The following is a 25,778-nucleotide window of genomic DNA, read 5'->3' as shown; positions in this document are numbered from 1 at the left end:
GCCTAAGCTAGTATCCGTGAGTACTCAATCGTTAGTGGTATTTTGTTAGTGGTATATATATGCACCTTATACAGGAGATGTTTAAAAATTAAACTGAATCTGAGAGCATTAATTTTAAGGTTGCATTTGTAATGTTTAACCAGGAATATTGTTACATATTAAACACTCTGAGATTGAACATGAGAGCATTTTTGATAAGTTTTGTGTGCCATTTATTACCAAGCTTATATATTATAACCTAAACATAGTCTAATAGCCACTAGGGGGTGAGTCTGAGATTTTAGGGGGAAAGTTCCCCCCTAACAGCCCTAGAATAAACACTATAACATTTACTGTACTGCAGTGGCGGATCCTGGGAGCGTGCCCCCCCTTCCTTCATTCCTTTCAAAACCAATTGCATACAAGATCGAGATACTCTAATAGAGGGTACAAAACTTTCCTAGGTGGTAGTCTATGTATATATTTGGCAAGCTTGCTGTAAAATTAAAACTTGAGATGTCCTAACACGCAATCACCATAATGCAACAATGCAATAAATTATGACTATTATTCTTATTAAAATTACTCCCATATTTAATCTCAGAGAGTCTATAATTTTCAAAAATTTCTTGGGTGGATTCCTCCTGATCTCCTGGCTTGGCATGCTCCACGTTCTAAAACTGTCAATTAGCTTATCAGTTAGTAGATAGCAGTTTGCTTTTAGTTGTTGTCAGCTTGTTCTTGTAAAATCACTGTCATATTCAATCTCAGAGAAGCTAATTTTCAAAATTTCCTGGGGGGCATGCCCTAGGTTGGCATGCTTTACATGCTAAAAACTGTCAATAAACTTTGTAGTCTAGTAGCTATAGTTATAGCGAAGTTTGTTCTTGTAAAATTGCTCAATCTCAGAGAGTCTAATTTTCCCTGGGGGGGCATGTCCCCCTAGCTTGGTTTGCATGCTAAAGCTGTTAATAAGCTTATCAGTTAGTAACTTTTTTTAAAAATTGTAGTCTAGTAGCTAGTTTAATAGCTAAACTTACTCTTGTAATGTCTTTTTGTCTTTATTGAAAATTATGGGTTATAGGGCCCCACATTCTAAATTTGCACAGGCTTACTGCACTTGCAGCTGCAAGTAATTAGAAGATGAGGTTGAACAACTCCGTGAAAAAAGAACGAAACTGTCCACATATGGTCGCTACCAGATTCTTCAAAGGAAGCAGCTGCCATTGAAGGAAATTAACACTGCAGATGTCGTACACTGACAACCTGGAGAACTAAGAGGTCCGAAAAGAAACTGTACGTCTGAAGAGATGATATACAAAATCATAAGAGCAGACCACGCATACTCTTACCGTTGATGGCTGATGAACTGTGTCCACTTGTCGTCCACCATAAGCTGAGATAATAAGTTATAAAACATGTAATACGTACACAGCAACACCAAATTAAAGTTGAATCATTTGCAGGCCATTGTCATACAATATACACAATAAACAAATTAATACGGCTAAACCTATCGTACAAGCTATCGTTTTAGTCTAATACTTACTCATCTAGAGATGTTTTTGATCACTGCCATCGTAGGAATTATCCACCATGCCACTCACTTCACCACTCAGTACAGCCAGCAGGAATGTACAGTTGGTCCATAACTATCACAGGCCTGCCAACCTAGGAAACAGTAAAACCTTGAGACTCGGTCTCGACATCCAGAATGGACTGCTGTATCTGCACATTATTATAGGCAGACACAGCAAGTTGCAACAGCCCCCATGCCCATACATTGGGCAGGTAGGCCACCTTTACCATGCCACACATATACACATGCCCATCTTCATAAGGGCATCAATATAGCATTTAAAACATGTTGTGCATCACTAGCTAATCTATGCATGGAATAGCTAGACCTGCAGTAAATGTGTGCACAAGTATTTTTTTTCACCAGCTAGCTAAATGTACTTACTCGGAAGCCACTGCTCCGCGAGATACACCGTCATTATCACTCACATTTACAACCTCTGATCAAGCCTCTGATACAACAATAGCGACAAAGATGGCGACTTAATTCCATCTGATGCGCATGCGCACACCACTGACCCCTTCAATTTTAAACAAGCATTACTACAAACTTTTGCAGGTGTGCTAACTGTGCAAGAAAATCTGGATTTGTATGACTCTTAGAAAGAATTTATTGAATAATTAATTTTTCTGGTATTATATGCTTTGCCGTATGAAAATGTGTGCGTATGAAATTATCACAATAAAGCTAGCTAGCTATAGAGTGATTAACAGAAGTGCACGTATTGTAGATATAGTAAAAAAAAGATCTTAAGTCACGTGCTGTCTATAAACAAAAGTCCATGAATAATGAGATGATGAAGCTAAAGTTATCCATTTAGTTAAGTAAACAAAGCCATACAAAGAATGTGTATTAAACTAAAATATAATCTGTTTCCAATAATATAAGATGGGGTTTATACTAAAGTATAAGATAGTTAGTATAATGCAAGATTATACTGAGATTATTTGTATAGTTTAAGCCATTAGATATATCATCTTATATTCCTCTTTTTTCACAGTGTGCAGCACAATCTGTTGCTCTGTAAAGTTCGTCATCAGCATTGAGTTTAACAGATGATTTAACATGACTGGGTAAGTCATAGATATAACAAAGAAACATTAATGGTCCTAAGATTGTCCCTTGTTGGATCCCGGATTTCACTGCACTAGAACCACTGCTGTATCCAATTACAATTACTTTTTGGGTTCTGTTCATAAGAAAAATTTTAATCCATTCAAGAGTTTCACCATAGATCCCATAATTTGACAATTTATATATGTATAACACAAATGTGGATGGTGGGACCTTATCAAATGCTTTTTTGAAGTCTGGCAGCAACACCAGCTGCAGTTTGTAGACCTAAATTGTGAAAATTCGTCCACTGTTGTTATTGATATTATTGTGTTTCACATGGCTGTTTTGAACATCTTAATGATGGTTTTTCTCTCTCTATGCTTGTGTTGTTGTATGGACGTTGAACTCTTAGCACAGCAATGCCTTCATTATTTTTTTTGTTTGTCCACTATCGAAATTCACAAAACTGAATATAAATACACTCATGAAGCATGCCAGCAGTTTCTCACATGTGTAGGTGATTAATGCACGTGGCACATACTAGCTATACCTGCCACAGGCACTCGTGCTATACGCACTTTCCCTCCGGCTGATATACCAGACAAAGCATGAGTGCCTGTGGTATAATATTACTATAATGCATGCATGCAAGTTACATCATCGTTAGCCATATCCAGTGCTACAATACATACCAGTAATGGTCATCAAGTGTACAATAATATACAAATACAATGACTAGCTATATACTACTAAGTGAAACATATAAATTATTAAAACATAATAATAATAAAACACTACTAAGTGATTAGTTCCAAAGTGACACAAGATCTGTACTTATTTTGCACAACACATGATCTGATGCACTATATCTGTTGTCCATTATACCACAGTAACCAGTTGTAAATAATTTTCTATTGGAAAACATTGTCTTTAGGGTGGCATCGAGATGCTTAAAACCTACATCACTTCTAATCTTCAAATATAATGTTATCAGTTTGGGAGAGTTTCTCACAAGAGATGTTATTCCTTCGACTGTCAAAGACCATACATCCAAAAGTACATGTACCAGTCCACCATGAGCTGAAACTGAGGTCATAAAATCATCAGGAACATCAGTGTTGATTGATTGGATGTATAATTGTTGTAGGTTGTAGTTCTGGACTAAGTCCAGTGACAAATCCTGTACAACGATTCTCACACACTTGAGTTCCTTACAGTTATTTACCATATCTTGTACAATAGTTGGTGAATGAACTTCATACCTTCTTAGGTAACAGTAGCGTAATGATTTAAAATGGGATAACATTAGTGTATCTAATTTCTCACAATCATAATCATTACAAAGTCCACCACTACATTCTATTCCTTTTATAGTCAAACATTTCTGAAGCAAACAAATTAACCTTTCTTTACTTGTAACCTCTGAGCATACAACACAATAATTCACTGCTAAGTTGGTCAACTTCATATCACTTAAAATTTCCCACAATTGAATACGAGCTTCAACTTTTGGGACACATAGACCAAGTAAGTTTAATCCTTGTAGGTAGTGACAGTAATTAGCAATAGCCTTCAGGCCTTGCAGGATTTCCAAACTATGATAACAATTCTGTAAGTTGAGTCTCTGAAGATTAGGACAAGCAATAGCTAGTTGTTCCAAGTAATTATAATCAGAAAATTCTAATGAGTACCAGTGGACAAGATCAAAATGAATAACACGTTTAATGTTGTGTGATTTTGCAATATTTATTGTTTTCATGACCAGTTCACAATAGTTATCTCTCAACCTCAATCCATACATTATCCTCCCACCATATTGACATTCAGTCATGTCTACTAAATCATCAAAGTCACCAATTGTGAGCTTCACACATGGAATGGTCACTTTACCAGATGCCTCAATCTGTAATTGAAAGATTGGAAGTGAAGGAGAAAAGTTTAAGGGTACTTTATATGCATTAAACACTCTAAAGTTAGCAGTGTATCCAGTAGGAATAGTGGTAAGTTGAGCAGCATAGTCATCCAAAAATTCAATTACATCATCAGCAACTACATTACAATTTGGTGGTCTAAACCTTTTTTCTTTCCAATGCATAAATAGGTCTCCAAGAGGTGGCCGACCATCAGGAATTCTTTAAGGTGACTAGTGTTAGAAAATAATTGTTCAATGTCATTCTCATCATCCACCTTAAGCTCTAGTGCTTGCAAACATCCCATATGATTTGTTATCTTCTATAGTTGTTCATGATTTAACTTGGTTGATGCAAGATGTTGCACATTACTACAATACTGCAACATCTCTACCAGTCTTGTTGATGATTCTCTACAGTAAGGAAAGGACAACACTTTGACATGTTGTCCACTCATCTTCAACACCTCCTTCACACAACATTCCTCACAACTGTCATAATAAGGCCACACAAACTCCTTCCACAATGATGGTGTATCTTCAACCACACACCTCAACCATCTTGAAACATATCTTAGTTTTACCTTGTCTGAAGATAAAAATGAGATTATATAAACTAACAACTCTGTAAGAAGTATCAACAGGTTGACATGAAACTCTTTATGAGAACTGTCTTGATCTTGATCCATTGATTACAATACTTAGTCCAGTTTGATAGCAAGAAAAGTACTGATATCAGACCAGTCAAATAACACACATTCACCACATTTAGCTAGTTCTCAACACAACACAATACAACTACAACTGAATGATCACACTTGTAGCTGCAGCTTATTTATACCTACCCATAATGCTGAGTATATGCCAATACAAGTTTGTACAGGAATGTGCTACTATTGAAAACAAGATCACATGAAAGGTCTCTATGGTAATAAAGGGCTTTATACATGGTAATAATTGATAAGCTTCAAACATGTATTTTCATATATTTAAAGGGTCAACCCATAATATTATTATGGTCCATACTTCACTCACCATATTTGCTTATAGTTTGTACCAGAATGTGTCATATAAAAATAGTCCATTCAAGTGAAATGTGACTAGTACACTACAACCTGCTGTATCATCAAAAAATGAGGTCTCATAAGGAAATGATGCCCTGAGGAACCTAGCCTTGTTTAGTTTACCTAGCTGTTTTTGATGAAGTCATGAAAAAGATGCTTGGAACTTGGCTATTATATCAGTGTGAAGAAGTGGTCTTTGTAAAGAGGTTGATCTTTATAAGTGACCATGAAGAGGTCAGTATGCCTCAGCTGTCATTGAGATCTAATTACAATGTGGTCTTGGTAAGAAGGTGGTCTTTAAGAGGTGGCCAATAAACAATGGTTTTACTCTAGAGTACATTTATATGACATTTCCACTTTAATTTTCTGTTTCCACTGTTTCCAATTGCCCTTTATGGTACTTTATGTGGGTAGGATCAAAGAGCAAGTACTTTTACTTTAGTTTCAAAGACTGTAAATGTGGTGTGTTTGAGTGCAGTACTGGTAGGCATGTTGCATGTCCTGTCATTATATCACTACTGGATCACTGCATGATTAAGCCAGAAATACAGACTTAAGCCTGTACAACACATGTACACTGCTCACAAGACTAAACTGATTGCAGTGCCTCACATGTGATAATTTACAGCAAGATTTGCAAGAAATATATGCAAATAATCGGACCCATGAAAGATTGCACTTTACCAGACGATTCAGATTATTAAACAAAGATTCCAGATTCCACTTTGGGTTGGATATTCCAGTTGGTGTCGGACCCCTTACTAGCTATATGTAGCCCTTTTTTTGTTTAGGCTGTACTTTTGTAAAATAATTTTATGTCTATGGTGAACCAGAGTATACTGCATCAAAAACAGAACATTATTATTAAATAACTGAACTTGAAGTGACTATTTCACTTTGTTTTCGCCTCTGTTTCACCCTCTATTATATAAACAGTATGAGAAAAGCCTCAGTAATCAATTCTCTCCCTACAGACATGGCCACCCAGAGAAATTAAGGGACCCAGGGTAAAGAGTTAAAGTGGGGCCCCAGAGCAAGGAGGTTTCCATTCTGAATCACAACTTCACCCAAGCTGACCAAAAAAAAAAAAGGTCACAACAACAATGGCTAGCCCTTTACCAAATGTATTTACAGTGTTGGGAGTAACGCGTTACGTAATATTATTACTTTTGTGGTAACAAAGTAATATAACGAAATATGCTATGAAAACAGGTAATATAACGCAAGATACTTTACTTACAAATGTAATGTGTTACCTAAGTAATATAATTACTGTAACAACCTAGTATCGTACGTTAAAATGAGAAATACTCATATTGTCAAATGTGCCTTAAGGTTACGGGTTACCGCGTATCATGGGACACGGAAGTGGGATGTACGGACTAAAAAAGCAGCCTTTCACTCAATGTAGCCTAATGTGCAGCCTTATATATACTCACTACAGTCTGTATTTCTTCCTCAACGGGTTAAACAGCTCGTTTACTCAGCTCACAACTCGCTATGCATGGTTGAAGTTGATGAGACTCGCTGCCAAAAATCTCCCTCGGAACGACTGCCACAAAACTATCTAAGCATTTAGACTTTAAAAATATAATAGCTAGGTCCTATCAAGCCAAGTATGATAGCATTACATCTCTAGAATAACTTGGGGGATGAAACGCTGTTGTGACACTCAGCTCCTTTGATCTGAGGTGTGAAATTGTAACATGTAATAGTTGTAACACGGGCATGAGGGCTTTGCCTGATATGTATGTCCTTTACCCTCGGGCCACCTGATATGTATGCCCGGCTGCTGGAGGGCATACATATCAGGCAAAGCCTGACTGTCCTGTGTTACAGCTAATATGTAACACTTATCAGGCTGATAGCCTGTACAGGGCAATTAATCACCCAAGCAATACGAGTACAGCCACTGGATTTATTATATATGCATACCTACATTTTCAATTATGGGTCAGCAGCTAGTACATTCTCGGTTATGATAAACGGACATATCCTAGAGATATCATGGAAATTTTTGGTTACGCAAGATTAGTGTTTTAATCGGTGCTATTGAATTGTTAATGGAAAAAGTACGGAGTTCACTAAAGGCCTAGATAGGTAAGCTTGCTTGTAGAGTGGTTACTCCATGCAGAGTGGTAGCTTCGTGATGAGGGCGTGTCCATAATCAAAAACATGAGGAAGTGATCGGTGAATAAGCTATAGCAATAATTCTCACCATTTTCAACTGGTAGGATAAACAAAACACTCTCCGTCTGAGTGAATTTCATGGCAAAATCTAAGTTGTGCATCCTAATTATGCGAGTATTAATTGATCCCCACAATTGCTTTCGGCCTCAACATATATATGATCACTTCCCAGTTGTAGCCCGGTTACATTTCGTATGTAGCCGGTCTAGCTGGGCTACATACTAATGTAGCCCGTCTAGTTAGGCTACATACGAAATGTAGCCTGGACGGCTCCTTTGGTCTAAGGTGTGAAAGTGTTACATATATATACATGTAACACTTTCACACCTTAGATCAAAGGAGTTCCAGAGGATACATTTACCATGTGGATCTCAACACAGGGAGACATCAAAATGTACACCAGTGCACATTGAAATGTATCCCGGGAAAGTGGTTGCACTTCTAAAAGAGCAAGCCACTTTCATCAAAGAAAGTATGGCCTTGATGTGGATGAGGTAGTGGTACTACCATCTGTTTGTATTATACAAGCTCAGACCAAAATCGATTGTAGGAATAAATCAATGCTCACGTGACGATTACCACAAATTGAAGTGAAGTGTTGCCAGAAGCAGCAGTCAAATGAAAGTGTTTTGGTATCCTTGCTGTTCTACAAATTGGAAATGTTACTTAAAGGTGAGAACTAGTTTTACAGTGCATTCCCAAGCATTTTGGAATGTATTTGAATGCGGACACACCCACATTACGGACGACACGAGTTAACCACTCTATAACGAAGCTTACCCCTTTAGGTTTCTAGTATACGTTGTGATTAGTCTTTAAACAACGCGTAGGGACCCGCCGATTATGCTCATAATTTTACCTATTATGCTATGCTGCACTGCTAAAAAATTTACCTATTATGCTTAAATTTATGCTCAATACTTACCTAATATGCTCAAATTATGCCCAATTATTTACGCCTCAGTTCTCATGCTCTGCTAATAATTTCCAGTTTATGGATAAATTATAGTGGCTGAAGCACAAACTTACTTGTCAAAATGCATATCACAGAAAAGATCGATATACTCTAATAGAACAGTCAGCTATGTGATTGTTCTATTAGAGTTACTGACTGTTTTATTAGAGTATATCGATCTTTCTGTGATAGCTATTTTTATAAGCAAGAATTCATACTGTTACAAAATATTCTACCTATTATGCTAGCATTATGCTCAATGCTTTCATGCACCTATTATGCTCATAATTATGCCAGCATAATCGGCGGGTCCCTAACAGCGTGAAAGCATTAAAACACTTGTAAATTCTCCGAAATTTGTCCTACTTGACTTTCCACGATATCCATAAGACTTGTCCGTTTGTTACAACAATCGTAGCTACAACATTACTTGCTGCCTAACCATAATCAAATCTTTCAGGCATACATATATAATGAATCATGTGATTCCACTCATATTGGCATTAAGGCTATCAGCCTTAACAGAAGTGTTACATATTAGTTGTAACATGGGCACTCGTAATTTGTCAGAAATGTATGCCCGCGGTCCTCGGGCTGCGCCCTCGGATTTTGGGCATACATTTCTGGCAAATCACTCGTGCCCATATTACAACTATAAAATGTAACACTTTCACACCTCATATCAAAGGAACCGCCCGGGCTACATTTCATATGTAGCCCAGCTAGCCGGGCTACATATGAAATGTAGACCAGGCTACAACCGGGCCGTGATTATATAGACGTTGATGCCAAAATCGATTGTGGAGATTGATTAACACTCGCGTGATTAGGATACATGACTTGGATTTTGCTATGAAAACCACTCAGACAGTGAGTGTTTTGTTATCCTCGCCGTTCTACGAGTTGAAAAATGTTGGGCTAAGGCGAAAACTAGTGTTATAGCTTATTCATCAATCGTTTCCACACGTTTTCGAATATGGACACGCCCCCATCATGAAGCTACCACTCTCCACGAAGTAACCACTGTACAAGCAAGCTTACCTGTCTAGGCCTTTAGTGAATTGCATAGCTTTTCCATAAACCATTCAATAGCACTGATTAAAACATTAAACTTGTGTAACGGAAATTCTCCATTATATCTCTAGGATATATCCGTTTATCATAACCGAACGTAACCAGAACGTACTAGCTACTGACCCATAATCGAAAATTTTAAGTATGCATATATAATACATTCAGTGGCTGCACTCGTATTGGCTTGGGTGATTGATCGCCCTGTACAGGCTATCAGCCTAATAAGTGTTACATATTAGCTGTAACACAGGCATTCAAGCTTTGTATGCCCTTTGCCCTCAGGCCTGCGGCCCTCGGGCATACATATCAAGCAAAGCCCTCATGTCCATGTTACAACTATTACATGTACAACCACAAAAATGGTTTAAACAATAGTGGCTTGCACTTGAGGTAAATAGTTATAGAATTGAAACTATAACAATATACGACATCTTCACTGGATGTAATCGGTGTTGGCCAGGAATTTGGTAATTAAACATTGCAATGCATGTTCAAGGCTCATTGGAGCCTGCCAAAAATTTTGCATAATTTGAACAGTTCCTTTTGGTAACAGTTTGTCAAGTTTCACTCACTACTTATATAGTAGTACATTCACAAAGCGATTGTGGGTTTTAGTTTTTACAACTACATTACATCAGTGGATCACACAGCCACCAGTCATTATACAAAATAACACAGAATGGTTAGTGTGTGGGAGAATAATATAATTCTAACCATGTTACACAAGTGTAAATAAGCAGACTGGATCTATATGCCAGGAGCTTATGAGCCGCTGAAGGCGGCGAAGGAGCATGAAACTTAGTTCCAAGACAACCCAAATTACATCACTGCGTTTGCTTTACATCGTGACAAATGGCACCCAGCTGCACTAATTGAAGTCGAAGTAGACAAGTTCACCACCATTGAAGAAGAGAAAGACCTCGAGGTAGACTGTGTCACTGGTCACGTGCACTTCACTTTTCAGATGATAATTAATATAGTTGGTGTGCACAGCACCATTTCTTTCTTTTGGTATGGGTGGATTGTATTTGCAGGGGTGGATTGTATTTGCAGGGGTGGATTGTATTTGCAGAGGTGCTTTTCGAACAGTTCATTCAAAATGCTCTTATGTAACGGGTTGAACATAGCTAACAACAAAGCGAAATGGATGCTTCACTTTTCAGACTATAATTGATATAGCTGGGGCACATGGTGCCATTTCAGATGCGGTATGCGTGGGTTCACCATTCATAATAATTATTTACAGAAAAGGTTAACAAACAAGTATACCAAAAAAATTGGAATTTTCAACTAGAGTAGGGACCATAGCACATTGATAAAAAGTACTGAAACAAGTTGGAGCAGTGCATGATATTAAATCACATAAGAAGTGTTATATCCCTACTGTGCATTTCCATTATGGTATCTTGAGCACAGTAGGGATATAACACTTCTTATTGTTTTATTGTGATTTAATATCATGCACTACTCCAGCTTGTTTCAGTACTTTTTATTGATGTGCTATGGTCCCTACTCTAGTTGAAAATTTCAAAATTTTTTGTGTACTTGTAATAATTATACTCACAATACTTTAAAAGTGTTTAACCCACTAAATATGGTATGTATTACACTGTTGGAGACCAGTTGTACTGAGGGTTGCTCAATGATGAACCATTGGTATCTGTATTTATTTTATTAGTGTTTTTAGACTTTGAAGTTTCCTAGAAAATGGTATACACAATATGCATTGATCTTTGGAGTATAATGAGGTCTTTAAGGGATTTTTAGCAGGTTATTAAAATGGTTAGAAATCTGCTAGCAGAAGAGATTTAAAGCATCACAGACATATTTAGGCTGACAGCCTGCAGTGGGCTACCAGTCACCAACGCCAACATGTGGTTAACCGCTCTATTCATTTTATAGGCATGCCTAAAAGAATTAGATTATGAGGTACAATCTAATGTTGTACGTATGTTTGTTATGATGAATGGAGAAGTTCAGAAATATCACTGAAAATTCTGTTTTGGGGCCATCTGTTTCTAGAGTGCTTTACTACTAAAGCTGTATGCAAAACTAAGCATGCTTTGTAGGGGTCTGGATTGCCCCCATCTTGGACAAAATTCAAATAGTTACTCTGAGATTGCATCTGAGAGTGTTTTCAGACAAAATTCAGTGGTATATTTGATGACTGTTCTATTAGAGTATTTTATTATTGCCTGTTTGTTCTATTAGAGTATTCTTTATGTCAACAAATATGTACAACTATGTTTACAAAAAACAGTCCTATAGTTTTATAGGATTATATGGTCAAATTTAACCTCCTCACCACCCAGTTTGTAGAGACTCCAATCCACTGCTTCTAAATGGCTGTAACTTACATACCATACCATAAAACTATAATTATATCTATTTACTCACTATAGAATAAGGAATTTGGTTATCGAGTTGCTGTTAGCACAAGAGCAACCACAATAACTTTAAAGTGCAAATATCAATCCAAATGTAAAATTTCACAACTTTACAGGCTAGCACTGATTATAATCATACACAGTTGAAGCGATTTCTCTAAGTCTGGTTTTCTAGCATTTGAATAAGTGCCACGAGGTCACTGTTTCAAGGTATACAAAAGTAGCAATATGCCACTCCATATATAATCTCTCTCCTTACTGTTTCCTTCTATTAGTAGTACCATTATCACTTCAAAGAATCGTCTACAATGCTTGTTATTGACATTCCGAGGGTATGCTATTGCATCATCTAACCGCACGATAGCATGGGAGAGACTGGTTATCCCTGTTTACATATAATTAAGGGCATTCCCACTACAGGATAGGCCATTCCGAGGGTATGCTATTGCATCATCTAACCGCACGATAGCATGGGAGAGACTGGTTATCCCTGTTTACATATAATTAAGGGCATTCCCACTACAGGATAAGCACAGGGACTACTTGACTAAAGTTACAGAGCATTTATAATGTGATGATATAGGTGTATATAATAGAAACTGTCATATGGCAGTAGGGGCAGTGAGAGAGTTATTAAAGGTGTAAAATTGATGCTAAAAACATGAAAATACTAAAATCAACAGTGCCGACCTATGCTGCTACGTTCCTAATGAATTATCAAAACTTCACTTTCATGCCTTAGTCAAATAAGTACAAATTCTGCATCATTTTAACACCTCCTTTTGACTGTTAGTCAAATGTTTCACTCACTACTTATATAGTAGTACATTCACAAAGTGATTGTGGGATTTAGTTTTTACAACTATATTACATCAGTGGATCACATAACCACTAGTCATTATAGAAACTAACACACAGTGGTTAGTAACATAAATCTAGTCATGTGTAAATAAGCAGTATACATGTTAAAGAACATTACAACAAGAACTAAAAACATGAGGCATGAAGCTGAAGTGCTAATAAACTATGATATGAAGCTCCTTTATTAGTATCAAGGACAAGTATTGGTATAGCACAAACAAGGTAATGTTTTACAAACATTCTTACATAAAACACACCAATTACACATGTTAACAGTACTAGTCCAGATGAGTGTTAACAATCCAGGTACATGTTATCACTAGTATTCCAGTTTCATTATAGTATACAACAAGCCTGTTTACTACTGTAGAAATAATAAACTTCAGTAATTTTGTGCTACTAATTACCATTACTGTATTTATGCATTTAGTTAGACACTACAAAATTTGTGACCGTATCTGTTTAAAGGGGTCTTATAGTCTTTCCAAATTTCCAAGTTTGACGAGTCATAACTAGTGTTGCACTGATACGCATTTTTTCATATTTACCGATACCAATTATTTGCCTATTCCTGTAAGTTAACCGATATGCCGATATTTACTGATATTCTTCAATTCTTCAGAACAGGGGAGGAGCAGAAATCACCTTAAGTTTATGTGTATAAACTGCATTTGTAATGATAATGTAATCAATTGCGTGGGCAGCCACTTTTCCATTTTTTCTATAGTTTTGCCACTAACCCCTTTCATGGAAAGGGAAGCCAAGTAGTTATAAAATATCTAAGCCAGCTTATCAAACAGTGTTTTTAGTGGGACTCTAGACCCTTTGTGAAGAGCGATCAACTAATTGCGTGGGCGGCCGATAAATATACACAGCCTACTATAGCCTTGCAACCATACTTGTGCAAACAGACGAGCCAAAACAGTTACAACACAGTTACAGCAAACCACTTACTGCTACATTCATCACCTTCTTTACTTTCACCTGTTCATTGCCGTCATTAACGGTTGATTGCGGGTTTTGGTTAATAGGCAAATTATTTCTGCTTTATAGCCGATACTGATACTTGTAAAATTAGCTAATATCGGTTGTTACCGATAATTCAACCAATTATCGGTGCAACACTAGCCATAACTCATCAGGTGTCCTGAAATAATTTGCAGTTTTGTGGTATTAATAGATTATTTGCTGTATGGTCTAAACTCTTCTTCCCAGACACAAGGAAACTTTGTGAAGTCAATCAATGGCTCACCTCTACAGCAATTATCAGGCAAATCATAGGAATGGAACATGCCATACAATCCTTAGCCTTTCTTTCAAACGCTACATCGCAATTTTTGACACCAATTTGGTAAGTGTCGTCCATACCTCAGTAACAGTAACTCCCATAATCGAAAACTAAGAACCATTTTATGCAGAATCACATGGCGAATCCAATGATGTTTATTACAAATCCATACACTGAAGTATGCGGGAGTTAAGGCAGTATTTATTTTGAAGAAAAAATTATAAGACCTTGTGCGTGCCAAGGCGTGGCGGTCTGGCAAAAACCGGAAAAAAGTTGCTACGGCTTCAAGTTTCACGATAGTTTACGAGAAAAGTGAGGGCAAAAGTATCAAGCGTTCTATTGCAAAAACCTTTCCTAGACGGAATAACTCGCCATGCAGCAAATGTGTTATATACTTTTACCCAGTAACTTACTTTATACTAGTGCTACTCTATCTTTTAGCACGATTCCTTTGTATTAGCATTAAAAAATTTTTGTAAGCACAGAATGTGTATGTTTTTTGCCCTCAAAAATGGCGGATGCATTATTTTGATGATGTAATGAAGTGCCACGCCTTGGCGCACACATGGTCTATAAAACGGCGTCTTGTTTTACACGATGTTCTTTACAACTTCTTTGTTGTCTTTTGTCTTAAAACTATACATCACTGGAGTCCCCATTCATCAAGCAATCTGTTAAACATGACCCCATCGTAATAGCCCAAAGATTTCGTTACACCTTTTCAGCTATAAGTCAGTAAGTCTAAGTCCTTGCAATTAGGTTAGGTAATCCTAAGGCTGCAGCACATGTTGCTGTCAGACCTTCAGTGCTGGTCACTGTAAAGCACTAATAACAATAACAAAGCACGCAAGGCTTCTAGGGTTTCTGGGGGCAAGGAATACGATGTTTCTGCAGATATGTTTGTGTGGAGTTTTATGCCAATTATAAGATTCTTTGCAATATAGCCACCACAGTGTTATGTTCTCTTTGCAAGAAACGACCCAGCACATGTTAGTTACACCAAGGTAAGCATTTTTGTCCATGTAGTTTTCAATATTACTATGCTAAAAGTCAGCAAGTTTGCACCACAAATAACTCATCTCTTTGATGCACCATTTTGGTAGCTGTCGATGAGCTGTACATTAACAGAAAGAATAATCATATAAGCAGCTATAAATCAACAGTACAACTCCTTGCTTTGCATGCACATTGTATTTTTGAGTGGAGGTGACTGGTACAGAGTGGTTGCACTTCACCATGTGTATGCTGTTTACCTTCAACAAGATGCTAAATGCATGCAACTACTTAGTGGCTTTCTATGGAGGTGACCTTTATTCAGAGGGTTTTACAAGTAAGGTTACACTGTGGTCCATGTATTAAAGTATTTACAACAGAAAACAGAAGTTCAAAATGTTATTGCAAAGCTCAGTTATAAGCATTTGTTCAAAAATTGTGCCATTTTTGGGACTTTTTCAATGAAAAGATATGGAGAAAATTTTGCTTATTTTAACCCTTAAACGCGCACGCGAATTTACGAAATATTGCACTGAAATCGCAAGGGCCATTTAAGTGGCCCTCAATATTTGGCACAGAGATGCGCGCGCTAGGATTACGTGATCATGAAACGGTTTAGTGCAACGGAAAGCCACGTTTCTGGGCTTTAATTCGAGCTCAAGAACTTTGTGCTGTGATTAAAGATAAGCGAGATATGGATGAAAATACTGTTGTTGATCAACTTTTCTATAGCGACACCGACGATGACTGGAACAACTCGGACGAAGAGGACTCTTTTGTCCATGGAGAAGACTCTTTTGTCCTTGATAGGCTTACCAGGGAACAAGACGGTAAAATGGCGGACAGACGAATCGGTCCTATCACTTCACCTGCCATTATAGATGATTATGGCAATGTGGAAGAAAATGATCGTGAGGAAGAGTTCAGCAAGGACGAAGAAGACATCGAGGAAGAAACAAACGATGATTATGAAGGTATAATGCTTTTCACATGTTTTATAACTTGAGTCCTGCTTCTTCTAATAGCTGATGTGAGATATTGTGAAGGTCATGATGAGTCAAGCCATCCTGGACCATCTGGGCTACATAGTGGAGTGAGTAACGGTGGGATGGGTAGCCTGGAAACTGAATACCGCTGTAGTGGTTCTCCTGTGGCTTACCATGGCTCTCCTGTTAGTTCTTCCCTGCGCTCTCGTTCTTCTCCACATGCCCCATTTTCACCTAGTGATAGAGGCAGGGACTACTCACCATCTCCATCTGATCCTTTGTCTGGTAGAAATAGAGGGAGAGGTAGAGGAAGGGGTAGGGGAACTGTGTCTCCAATGGATCTTGTGCCTAGTCGAGGTAGGAGGAAAGGTACTGGTAGGGGTAGAGGTACCGGTAGGGGTAGGGATTTGGCTATCGATAATGCTTATACTCTAGAGTGCTGTTTCACACCTGTGAATGATCGTAGACCATCAAAAGCTTTAGGGAGCAACTGGCTACTAAACTTTTATGTCAACATAGCTCACGCCAGCATGGAGGACGTCAATCACAGGCTCTTCCACCTCAATCGCCTGCGAGGCTTGAGGAACGCCATTTCATAGAGAACCTTGGGACTGACGGTGACTGTGCAGTATGTTCTGACCGGAAGACACATAGAAAACATACTAAGTGTGGCTGCGTAAACTGTGGAATGGTTCATTTGTGCCTTGAAAATTGTTTTAAGATATACCACACCAAGGAAAACTATAAATAAAGAAGGGGTGTATGCTATTTACTGTGTCTTAGACTTTTTACAGGTTCAGCCGATCTATATAGTTTAGATGTGTTGACAGTATTATCTGTTTTGTTAAGTACAGAGCTGTTTGTAATTCAGGTTTTTCCACGAGTGTGGTTTTTTTCTCTGAAATCACTTGGATTGGTGGTTTCTAAATGAGGCAAACCCTTTACTGAGTAAAGATCCCAGCTCTTTAGTGTATATATTTCATGTACATTTTATGTTTGAAAAGTTTTTCAAATTCTAATGCTAATAATAATACTTTGTTTGATGAACAGTGCATGATAAAATGGATTGCTGTTGGTATTTGATTGACCAGTCACCAGAATACGTCTTGGCAGCACGTTGAAACGCCACAGTGATTGTGTTGGGAGTTCTTTGTTACATGCCTACAGGGTAAAAATAATTATGAGAATACGACAATTTTTTTTCAATTCACAACTACCTGAGAGTTGTAGCTATGTCACTGGAATTTCACCACCTTGTATCAAGGGTACCACCCTTTCTAAACACCAAGTGTTGAGGCGAATGGACAGAGGAGCTGCCTACCATGATGATTATGTCCAAATGATGCGCGTATTGCTGTGGATAAATGGAGAAGTATTATTGATAAAAACATAATAATAATATTGGATAAACCCCAGGTTATCCACCGTCTGTGTACCAAGTTACAAGCTGATACATCAAGGATTTTCACAGATACAGTTGTGTAAAGACGTGCGGTTACTTCGCACAATTGTGTGAATACCACAAGTTTTTTTCTAAAATTCATAAATACCTGAAAGTTGCAACTATGTCAATGGAATTTCACCACCTTGTATCAAGGGTACAACTCTTTCTCGACACCAAGTATTGAGGCGAATCGCCAACGGAGCCACCTACCATGACGGTTATTTCCAAGTTATGCGCATATTACTTCGGATAAATAGAGAAGCATTAATGATAAACAATTGATAGTCACGATGGGTAAACCCCAGGGTATCCACCATCTGTGTACCAAGTTTCAAGTTGATACGTCGAGGATTTTCAGAGATACAGCCTTGTAAAGACGCGCGATTATTTTTGCGAAAGTAAGCATAAACTTTCGTGCGTTTTCGGTGTAATAAATAATAGGGCCATTATAATGGCCTTTGCGCGTTTAAGGGTTAAAGGACAAAATTGCTTATAACTTTACCATCCTATGATGGATTTTTAAAAAGTAAGTGTTTATCAGATCCTCAGGAGTACTGTACAAGGCTATGCTAAATAAAAATTATTTCCATTAATTTTAAAATTCTCCCAGAATTGCTACGGCTATGGTTTATAATAGTCAAATACTAAGTACTAACAAGTACAGTGGCTAATACCAATAAACACTTTAAGCAATTGTATCAACGGGTCTTTCACTGTGAAGGCTTGTGCTGATGTTTACTGAAATTATACTATTCACATAGTTCTCTACCTAAAAAATATATGAACTCTTTTGATTCTACCTGCCCAGGCAGTAAATAAATCGTTTGGTCACTGTTGTGTACCTTCTGTGAACACAAGGAATGTAATCAGACACATCATGGTATTGTTTCACACCAAGGATGATGTAATAATCATGACAATCACTGATGTGAGCAGACTGAGGCAGATTATATATATACCAGCAATATCTTGTATCTGAAACATTGTGCAAGACCATTCTTGATGATTCACAAATTACTACATACCATATTTCTTAATCAGGACTCTGTACTAGGGCAACAAAGAGCCTTAAGTCCACGTCAGTCTTAAGCTTCGTAAAAACTGATCGATTCAGCCTCTTATTACACTAAGATATTTGTTGTTTGTTTTGCCATCAGTGCATGAAGCAATGATGGGCTCTGCCAACATTCTAGTAGTGGTCATGGAATGTGTGCAACAGTGCACAAGACTAAACAGTTTATTTGCCGCTGCCCACAAACTATCTGGGATGCTAGTTCAGATCCCCAAGATGAAAATAAGATGACTGAGTATCATTTAACCTAGTCATCTAAATGTGCCCCCACCAAACAACAAAGATATAAGTGGCCTAGCCATGCAAACATTTACATGTTGTATTCTTATTAATTCAAGCAGCTCAAAGATTCAGCAATGTTGGTTAGCCATTCATTCAACAAAGCAAACAACTCCCAATCATTAATCTAGTCAATCGTTGGTTCTACTTTTACTTTTTTCTAAAATTACATTCCCGTATTTACAAGAACATGCTATCAGTAATGGCACATCATAAAACATTAGCTACTTTACAGACGGAAATAACTAGTCTTGCATAGTCAGACTACTACCTCTTCTTTCATGGTTGGGTGGGAAAAAGTAGGGTCTGGTACAATGATGATAGAAATCCTGTTCAGAATTTCACCAGTTTTCAGTGAGCCCTAAACTTCATAATCCTATTAATTTTATGAGCAATGCGCGTGACATTATCAATTGCAATATTTGAGCAATTTGACAGCTTTAAAGAAAGTGCCTAGCCTTTCATTATAAAGTACTATCAGTTCTCAAGTAGATAATGATTCTATAGAATGAGATATTTCGTCTTGTAAAGTGAACGGCGTGCGCATCACTCATTAATTAATTAACAGGGTATGAAATTTAGGGTTTCGCTAATCAACGCTCACTGAAAACTGATGAAAATCTGAACAGGATTTCTATCATCATTGTACCAGACCTAGGGACCCGTCGATTTCGCCAGCAAAATTTTTGGCATAATGGTTGGGTAAAAGCAATGAGCAAAATGCTGGCATAATAGGTGCAACTTTTGTGGAGTGGACATAAAAATTGCACAAAAGATCGAGATACTCTAATAGAACAGTCAGACACGCTAAAATATCGACAATGCATAGCTAATTGTTACAGGAACAACAAGTGACAATCGAGATACCCTAATAAAACAGCCACACATGTTAAGCAATATTAGCTGGCTTCTTGCTTTACATGTTAGAAGCAATTTCTGATCGAGATACTCTAATAGAACAGTCACTTTAAGGCGAAACTGTCGCTTTGCACTTGGAAATATTCAATTAACAAAGATCAGTACTGAGCAAAATTTATAATTCTTGAGCAAAATATGGAGCATAATAGGTGAAAAATAAAAGAATTGCTGGAAAGAAAAATAGGTAGAAAAAAAAGCAAAATAGACTGGTCCCTAACCAGACCCTACTTTTTCCTGCCCAACCACAAAAGAAAAAGTAGTGGTCTGGCTACGCGAGACTATGTAACAACATATTACCACACGCGATAATACACTAACACAAAAAAACAACACTGAGTAAGCTACGGCACTAGTTCTCACCTTAGTCCAACATTTTTCAACTCGTAGAATGGCGAGGATAACAAAACACTCTCCATCTGAGTGGTTTTCATGGTGAAATCCAAGTCATGCATCCTAATCATGTTACTGATTATTGATTACTGTAATCCTCTAGCTTCTCTTTCAGATTCAAGTAAACACAACACATCACCCTCACAAACTGGTCCCTTCATGTTGCGGATAATGGAATGATTTGAGTCATCAAGAAACTCTACTCTGACTTGTGTACATTGTCCCTGGGAGCCAGTACGTCCAATCAACTTAGTCACCTATTATTACACCACACACAGTAAACACAAAGAACACAGTACACATCACTAAATATTACACAGGTTGACAACAATCCTATTAGCATTGATCACTTCTGAAGCATGAGTAGTTCTGGCCAAGAAGAATTGTTGGCCAACTGATTGACAGCTGAAATGTTTCAAGCATCACCTAAATGTATTGCCTTTATTATCTAATTTATTTGGTACTTTACATAAGCATCGACCTTCATTTAGAAATTCAACAATTCCTATGTACGGACTTCAGTCAAACAATTCACTTATCTGAACACTTTTACCATTGCCTGAGAACAATGAGGTTCCGATATAACCAACTGTCCACTTACTGATTAACATTGTATTAAGTAGGCTTATTGGTAGCCTGGTAAAAATTATGAATGTGAAAATAACCCATTTTTGGAATAGCTCATTAATACAGTCACTTCTTATCATACAGTATGATATGTATAGTAGGGACATCGAAGGCATGGGGGTGATCCGTAATATAATATAACCCAAAAACCTGGTGCAATTTTTCCTCACAAAGACATGTAAAACCAAGCCCAAAAGTGTCTTAGATCGACCCGAAACATTTCCGTCAAGTTGATAGCGTAAGCGACCGATTAACGACCATAGCATGTACCTTGCAATGTATCTTCGTGCTGGAACGACCTATCATCATCCGGTTTTCACTAATAACATCGTCTGACCTTGGTCTATCACGTGATAAATTTTGACTTGAATGTCGAGTTTACTTTTTTCTCCACGAACGGCAATGTGATAGCATGTAAAGTACCGTTTATCGACCACCGGTACTTATTATCGATCGTCAATACAAATGCTGCATACGAATTATCGACCAAGGTCTTAGCTATAATACTTGCAAAAACTCTGCCACTACCCCACATACCCCATGCAATACAGTTGGTTATATAGTGTTATGACAAAAAAAAATCATTGTAATCGGGTATACATAACAGAAGTCATGTGCATCACAAGTTTATACAGTATATTTATCCACACAAAAGGTACAAAGTCTTTGTTGTCCGTCACTGTCCATTACAGTCTCTTCCACACAATCTTCATGCACCCATCTTCCACATCCACAGTAGATCCACTCTGCTCCAGCACCTTCCAATACATCATCTTCATACCTTCCAAAGCACATACAACATGTATCTGGGTCAATAGCTTCATCGTCCTCGTCCTGTCCAGTGCAATCAACAGATTCACTAGTTCCACTGATTACAGTCAAAGTGTTAGTCACACTTACATCACTATTCCTGACTCCAGATGTGGCTGTTCTAGTAACAGTGCTAGTAGCTGCAGTAGCAGGTAGATTTTTGGTACATGTCTGATCCTTAGGCTTTCTCTTAGCACTTCCTCTTGTTGATGACACCTTAGCCTTTTCTTGCTGCTTCATTGCCTTTTCTCTAGCTTTCTCCTCTGCTTTTCTAGCTTTCTCTTCTCTTTTTCTCTTCATTTCTTCTTCTCGTTGCTGTTTCTTTGCAATACGTTCAGCCTTTTTTCTTTCTTTCTCTATAAGTGCATCTTTCTTAGCTTTCTCCTTTTCTTCAAGCATGGCCAAGCTTTCATCGCTTGTAAGTAGTCGCGCTTTGGGTACTGATCTTTTAGGTGCAGCAGGAGTAGTAGAGGTACTAGGATTTGGTACTGGATAAATGAGAAACTCTCTTAAGGGCGGGGTAGAATTCTTGGGGGATGATGTGATAATGGTAATTGTACTCTGATTGTCTACAAGTGGTAGTGAGGTAGCAGCTGATCCAGGTGAAAGTAACTGCTGCTCAGAATTTGTAGGCAGTTGCTCAGAAGTGACTGGCAATTGCAACTCAGAAGATGTTGCTCCAGGTATTGCTGATAACTGCATATCCATAGAGACCAGTTCATCAGTTACTTCATCTTCAGGATATTCGATTGGAATAGGACTGATTGGAGTAATTTCCTGTAAAGAATCAAGTAATGATCCACTTTCCTGTTCTGTAGGGATGGAAATATTCACCTCTGGATGATGGAGCCTCATCCATCTGATGTAGTTGGCATCTACGTACAAGTCATGTCCTTCTTCATATCGTCTCTTGAATAACATCTCTTGCTCCAAAGTAAATCCATCCCTTCTTTCATCTGTGGAAGCACCACTGTTATCTCCAACATTCATATCACCTTGGCAAGGATGTTCAGCATTAGAATCATTATCAGAGTTTCTTTCAGGTCTGACTTGTACAACACGAATAGCAGAAACATTAAGTGGATAAACACCACAGGTTCAAAAGCCTGATATGATATTTGTTGGAATAACAGCTTTTGACCAGGCTTGAACAAAAAGACTGACAAAGTTGAATTTTGTAATTACTTTTCCAGGATTGGTCTGAAAAAAATCGTGACACACAGTTCTCCACTGTGCTTTAAGTGGGGAAATAACTGTACAGTCTAGAGGCTGAGCCTCATGAGTGGTGTGTGGAGGCAAACATAGAAGCAACACTTCATTTCTTTTAGCATACCGAACAGCCTCAGGCTGATAATGGGTACTGTGCCCATCTAGGAGCAACAGAAGTGGACGTTCACACACTGCGTGCTTCAGGAAGTGTCCACTCAACCAAGATTCAAACAAATCAGTGGTGATCCACCCAGAATCACTGTAATCATAAGTCATACCAGGCAAACCACCACTGGTCCATGCGTGGTTAACGCCATTTGCTTCAAAAATTATAGTAGGTGGGATGACTTGCCCAGTAGCACTCCCACAAGCAACAATAGTTATTAGTCCTTTTGTGCCTGTTGAACGATATCGAACCTTTTTAGCTCCAGTTTTTGTCACAACGTTAGGTGCCTTAGGATCCAAAGGGACTTCACTTTCATTAACATTATATATCTGCCCTGGGGAGTTTGTTATTCCATGTTTCTGCATCACAGTCTGAAGCAAAGCAAAGTAATCACTAATTGTCTCTTCGTTTACCGCATCCATGCGAACATGTGCAGTATTATCTCCTCTTCTTAATGACAAATCACCCTGCCTAACCCTGAATGACCTCCACCAACCTTGAGTTATCCCACTCTCTTTTCTTAACACACCCTTTTGCTTTGCATATGATTCTGCAATATTTAGAACGTCTCTTCTTGTCTTCCCAAAGCCCACCTCAGAAGATTCCTTTAAAAAATCTGCAAGTTCTTTCTCTTCATCATCACTTAGGTATTTTGGTGGACCAGATTTTGTCCCATGTTTTACTCTGCCACTAACCCTATCTTTAAATGTTGTAGCTGGAACACCATAGACTCTAGCAGCTTCATTAACTCCACACGTGGTGGTTTCTACAGCTTCCATGGCATTTTTCATTTGCTCATTTGTCCACTGCTTCCTTCTTTTCTTAGTTGGTGTGAGTAATACCGCCGGTGCTGACTTCGAACGCTTCCTTTTCTTCAATACTTTCCTCTGTCCTTGGCGTCGTGGCATATCGAACAACCTAGTAAAAAATGATTATAAGCAATGGTTACAAGCTAAACATATATCACTATACATAATTCAGCTTACAGGCGACTGAAAATACGTGAGAATTGGCAAGACCATTAGCACGAGGTAGTAGAATAACACGGGGAGTAACCGAAAGAAACACGGAAAATACTTAGGTCGATAATAGGTACCGGTCGATAATCGGTCGCTTACTATACAGAGTTTTAAAAAATATTTATTCAACGGAATTTTCTACTGCCTGCCTGACGCCTTCAGTCAAGTGTAGTGGAAAACTAGCTACAGTTACAGCTCTAATTCTTTTGCAGAATGTTTCTAGCTCACTTAAGAAAAATCCTTTGGCATATAGATAAACATATAATGCTAATGCTATTGTCTTACCTTTTATCCTTCTTTACCATGGCCATCAGTCAAGGTTCTACCACTGAGTGTTAATAGACTACAGTACGGCTCCCATCTACCAGTGTATATTGCATCAAACTATCCATCAAACTATGCGCCAGTTGCACTAAACTATTTGAACACACACGTACGTGACTTGCTGTTGATATCGATCAGTGAGAGCAACTCATGGCGAACTATATAGCAATGTGTAAGTCAATAAATATAGTTTATTTAGTAACAATGTTAAACCGAGTCGTAGATATGGCACAATATGAGGTATTTAGATGTTGTGAAAATTTATCTTGTAACTGGCTTCAGAAGTTACTAGGTTACAATGGAAATGAACTGAATGGCACAACAAATTGTACTGGGAAATTACAAATATTTGAAGTGATTAAAGCTGATGACAGTGGTCACAACAAATTACAATAGAATACAATGGGTAACAGTGGGTTACGATAGGTAACAATGGGCTACAGTAGGTAACAATGGGCTACAGTAGGTAACTATGGGTTACAGTAGGTTACAATAGGTTACAGTAGGTAACAATGGGTTACAGTAGGTTACAATGGGTTACAGTAGGTTACAATGGGTTACGGTAGGTTACAATGGATTACGGTAGGTAACAATAGGTTACAATGGGTTACAGTGGGTTACAGTAGGTTACAATGGGTTACGGTAGGTAACAATGAGTTACAGTAGGTTACAATGGGTTACGGTAGGTTACAATGGGTTACGGTAGGTTACAATGGGTTACGGTAGGTTACAATGGGTTACGGTAGGTTACAATGGGTTACGATAGGTTACACTGGGTTACGATAGGTTACAATGGGTTACGGTAGGTTACAATGGGTTACGGTAGGTTACAATGGGTTACGGTATGTTACAATGGGTTACGGTAGGTTACAATGGGTTACGATAGGTTACAATGGGATACAGTGAGTTACAGTAGGTTACAATGGGTTATGGTAGGTTACAATGGGTTACGGTAGGTTACAATAGGTTACAATGGGTTACAGTGGATTACAGTAGGTTTCACTGGGTTACGGTAGGTTACAATGGGTTACGGTAGGTTACAATGGGTTATGGTAGGTTACAATGGGTTACGGTAGGTTACAATAGGTTACAATGGGTTACAGTGGATTACAGTAGGTTACACTGGGTTACGGTAGGTTACAATGGGTTACGGTAGGTTACAATGGGTTACGGTAGGTTACAATGGGTTACGGTAGGTT

At 38.1% G+C, this 25,778-nt stretch overlaps 1 protein-coding gene across 1 annotated transcript; it reads left to right on the top strand.

Moving 5' to 3' along the window:
• The first annotated feature begins 15,934 nt into the window (after positions 1–15,934).
• Positions 15,935–17,354, top strand: LOC136255830 (uncharacterized). Its single transcript, XM_066048725.1, has 3 exons — positions 15,935–16,165; positions 16,217–16,309; positions 16,361–17,354. Exons 1-3 carry the CDS (start codon positions 16,030–16,032, stop codon positions 16,918–16,920), a joined length of 789 nt encoding a protein of 262 aa, XP_065904797.1. The 5' UTR covers positions 15,935–16,029; the 3' UTR covers positions 16,921–17,354.
• Positions 17,355–25,778: the final 8,424 nt, after the last annotated feature.

This window comes from Dysidea avara, chromosome 5 (assembly GCF_963678975.1).
Source record: "Dysidea avara chromosome 5, odDysAvar1.4, whole genome shotgun sequence".
Lineage (NCBI taxonomy): Eukaryota > Metazoa > Porifera > Demospongiae > Dictyoceratida > Dysideidae > Dysidea > Dysidea avara.
This window is presented reverse-complemented; position numbering and strand designations above follow the sequence as displayed.

Excerpts from the sequence above, each read along its gene's own strand:
- LOC136255830 (XM_066048725.1), top strand. The coding sequence starts at position 16,030 with ATGGATGAAAATACTGTTGTTGATCAACTTTTCTATAGCGACACCGAC. Across the intron at positions 16,166-16,216 it reads GCTTACCAGGGAACAAGACG|ATGATTATGGCAATGTGGAA; the intron begins GTAAAATGGCGG and ends CTGCCATTATAG. Across the intron at positions 16,310-16,360 it reads AACAAACGATGATTATGAAG|CTGATGTGAGATATTGTGAA; the intron begins GTATAATGCTTT and ends TTCTTCTAATAG.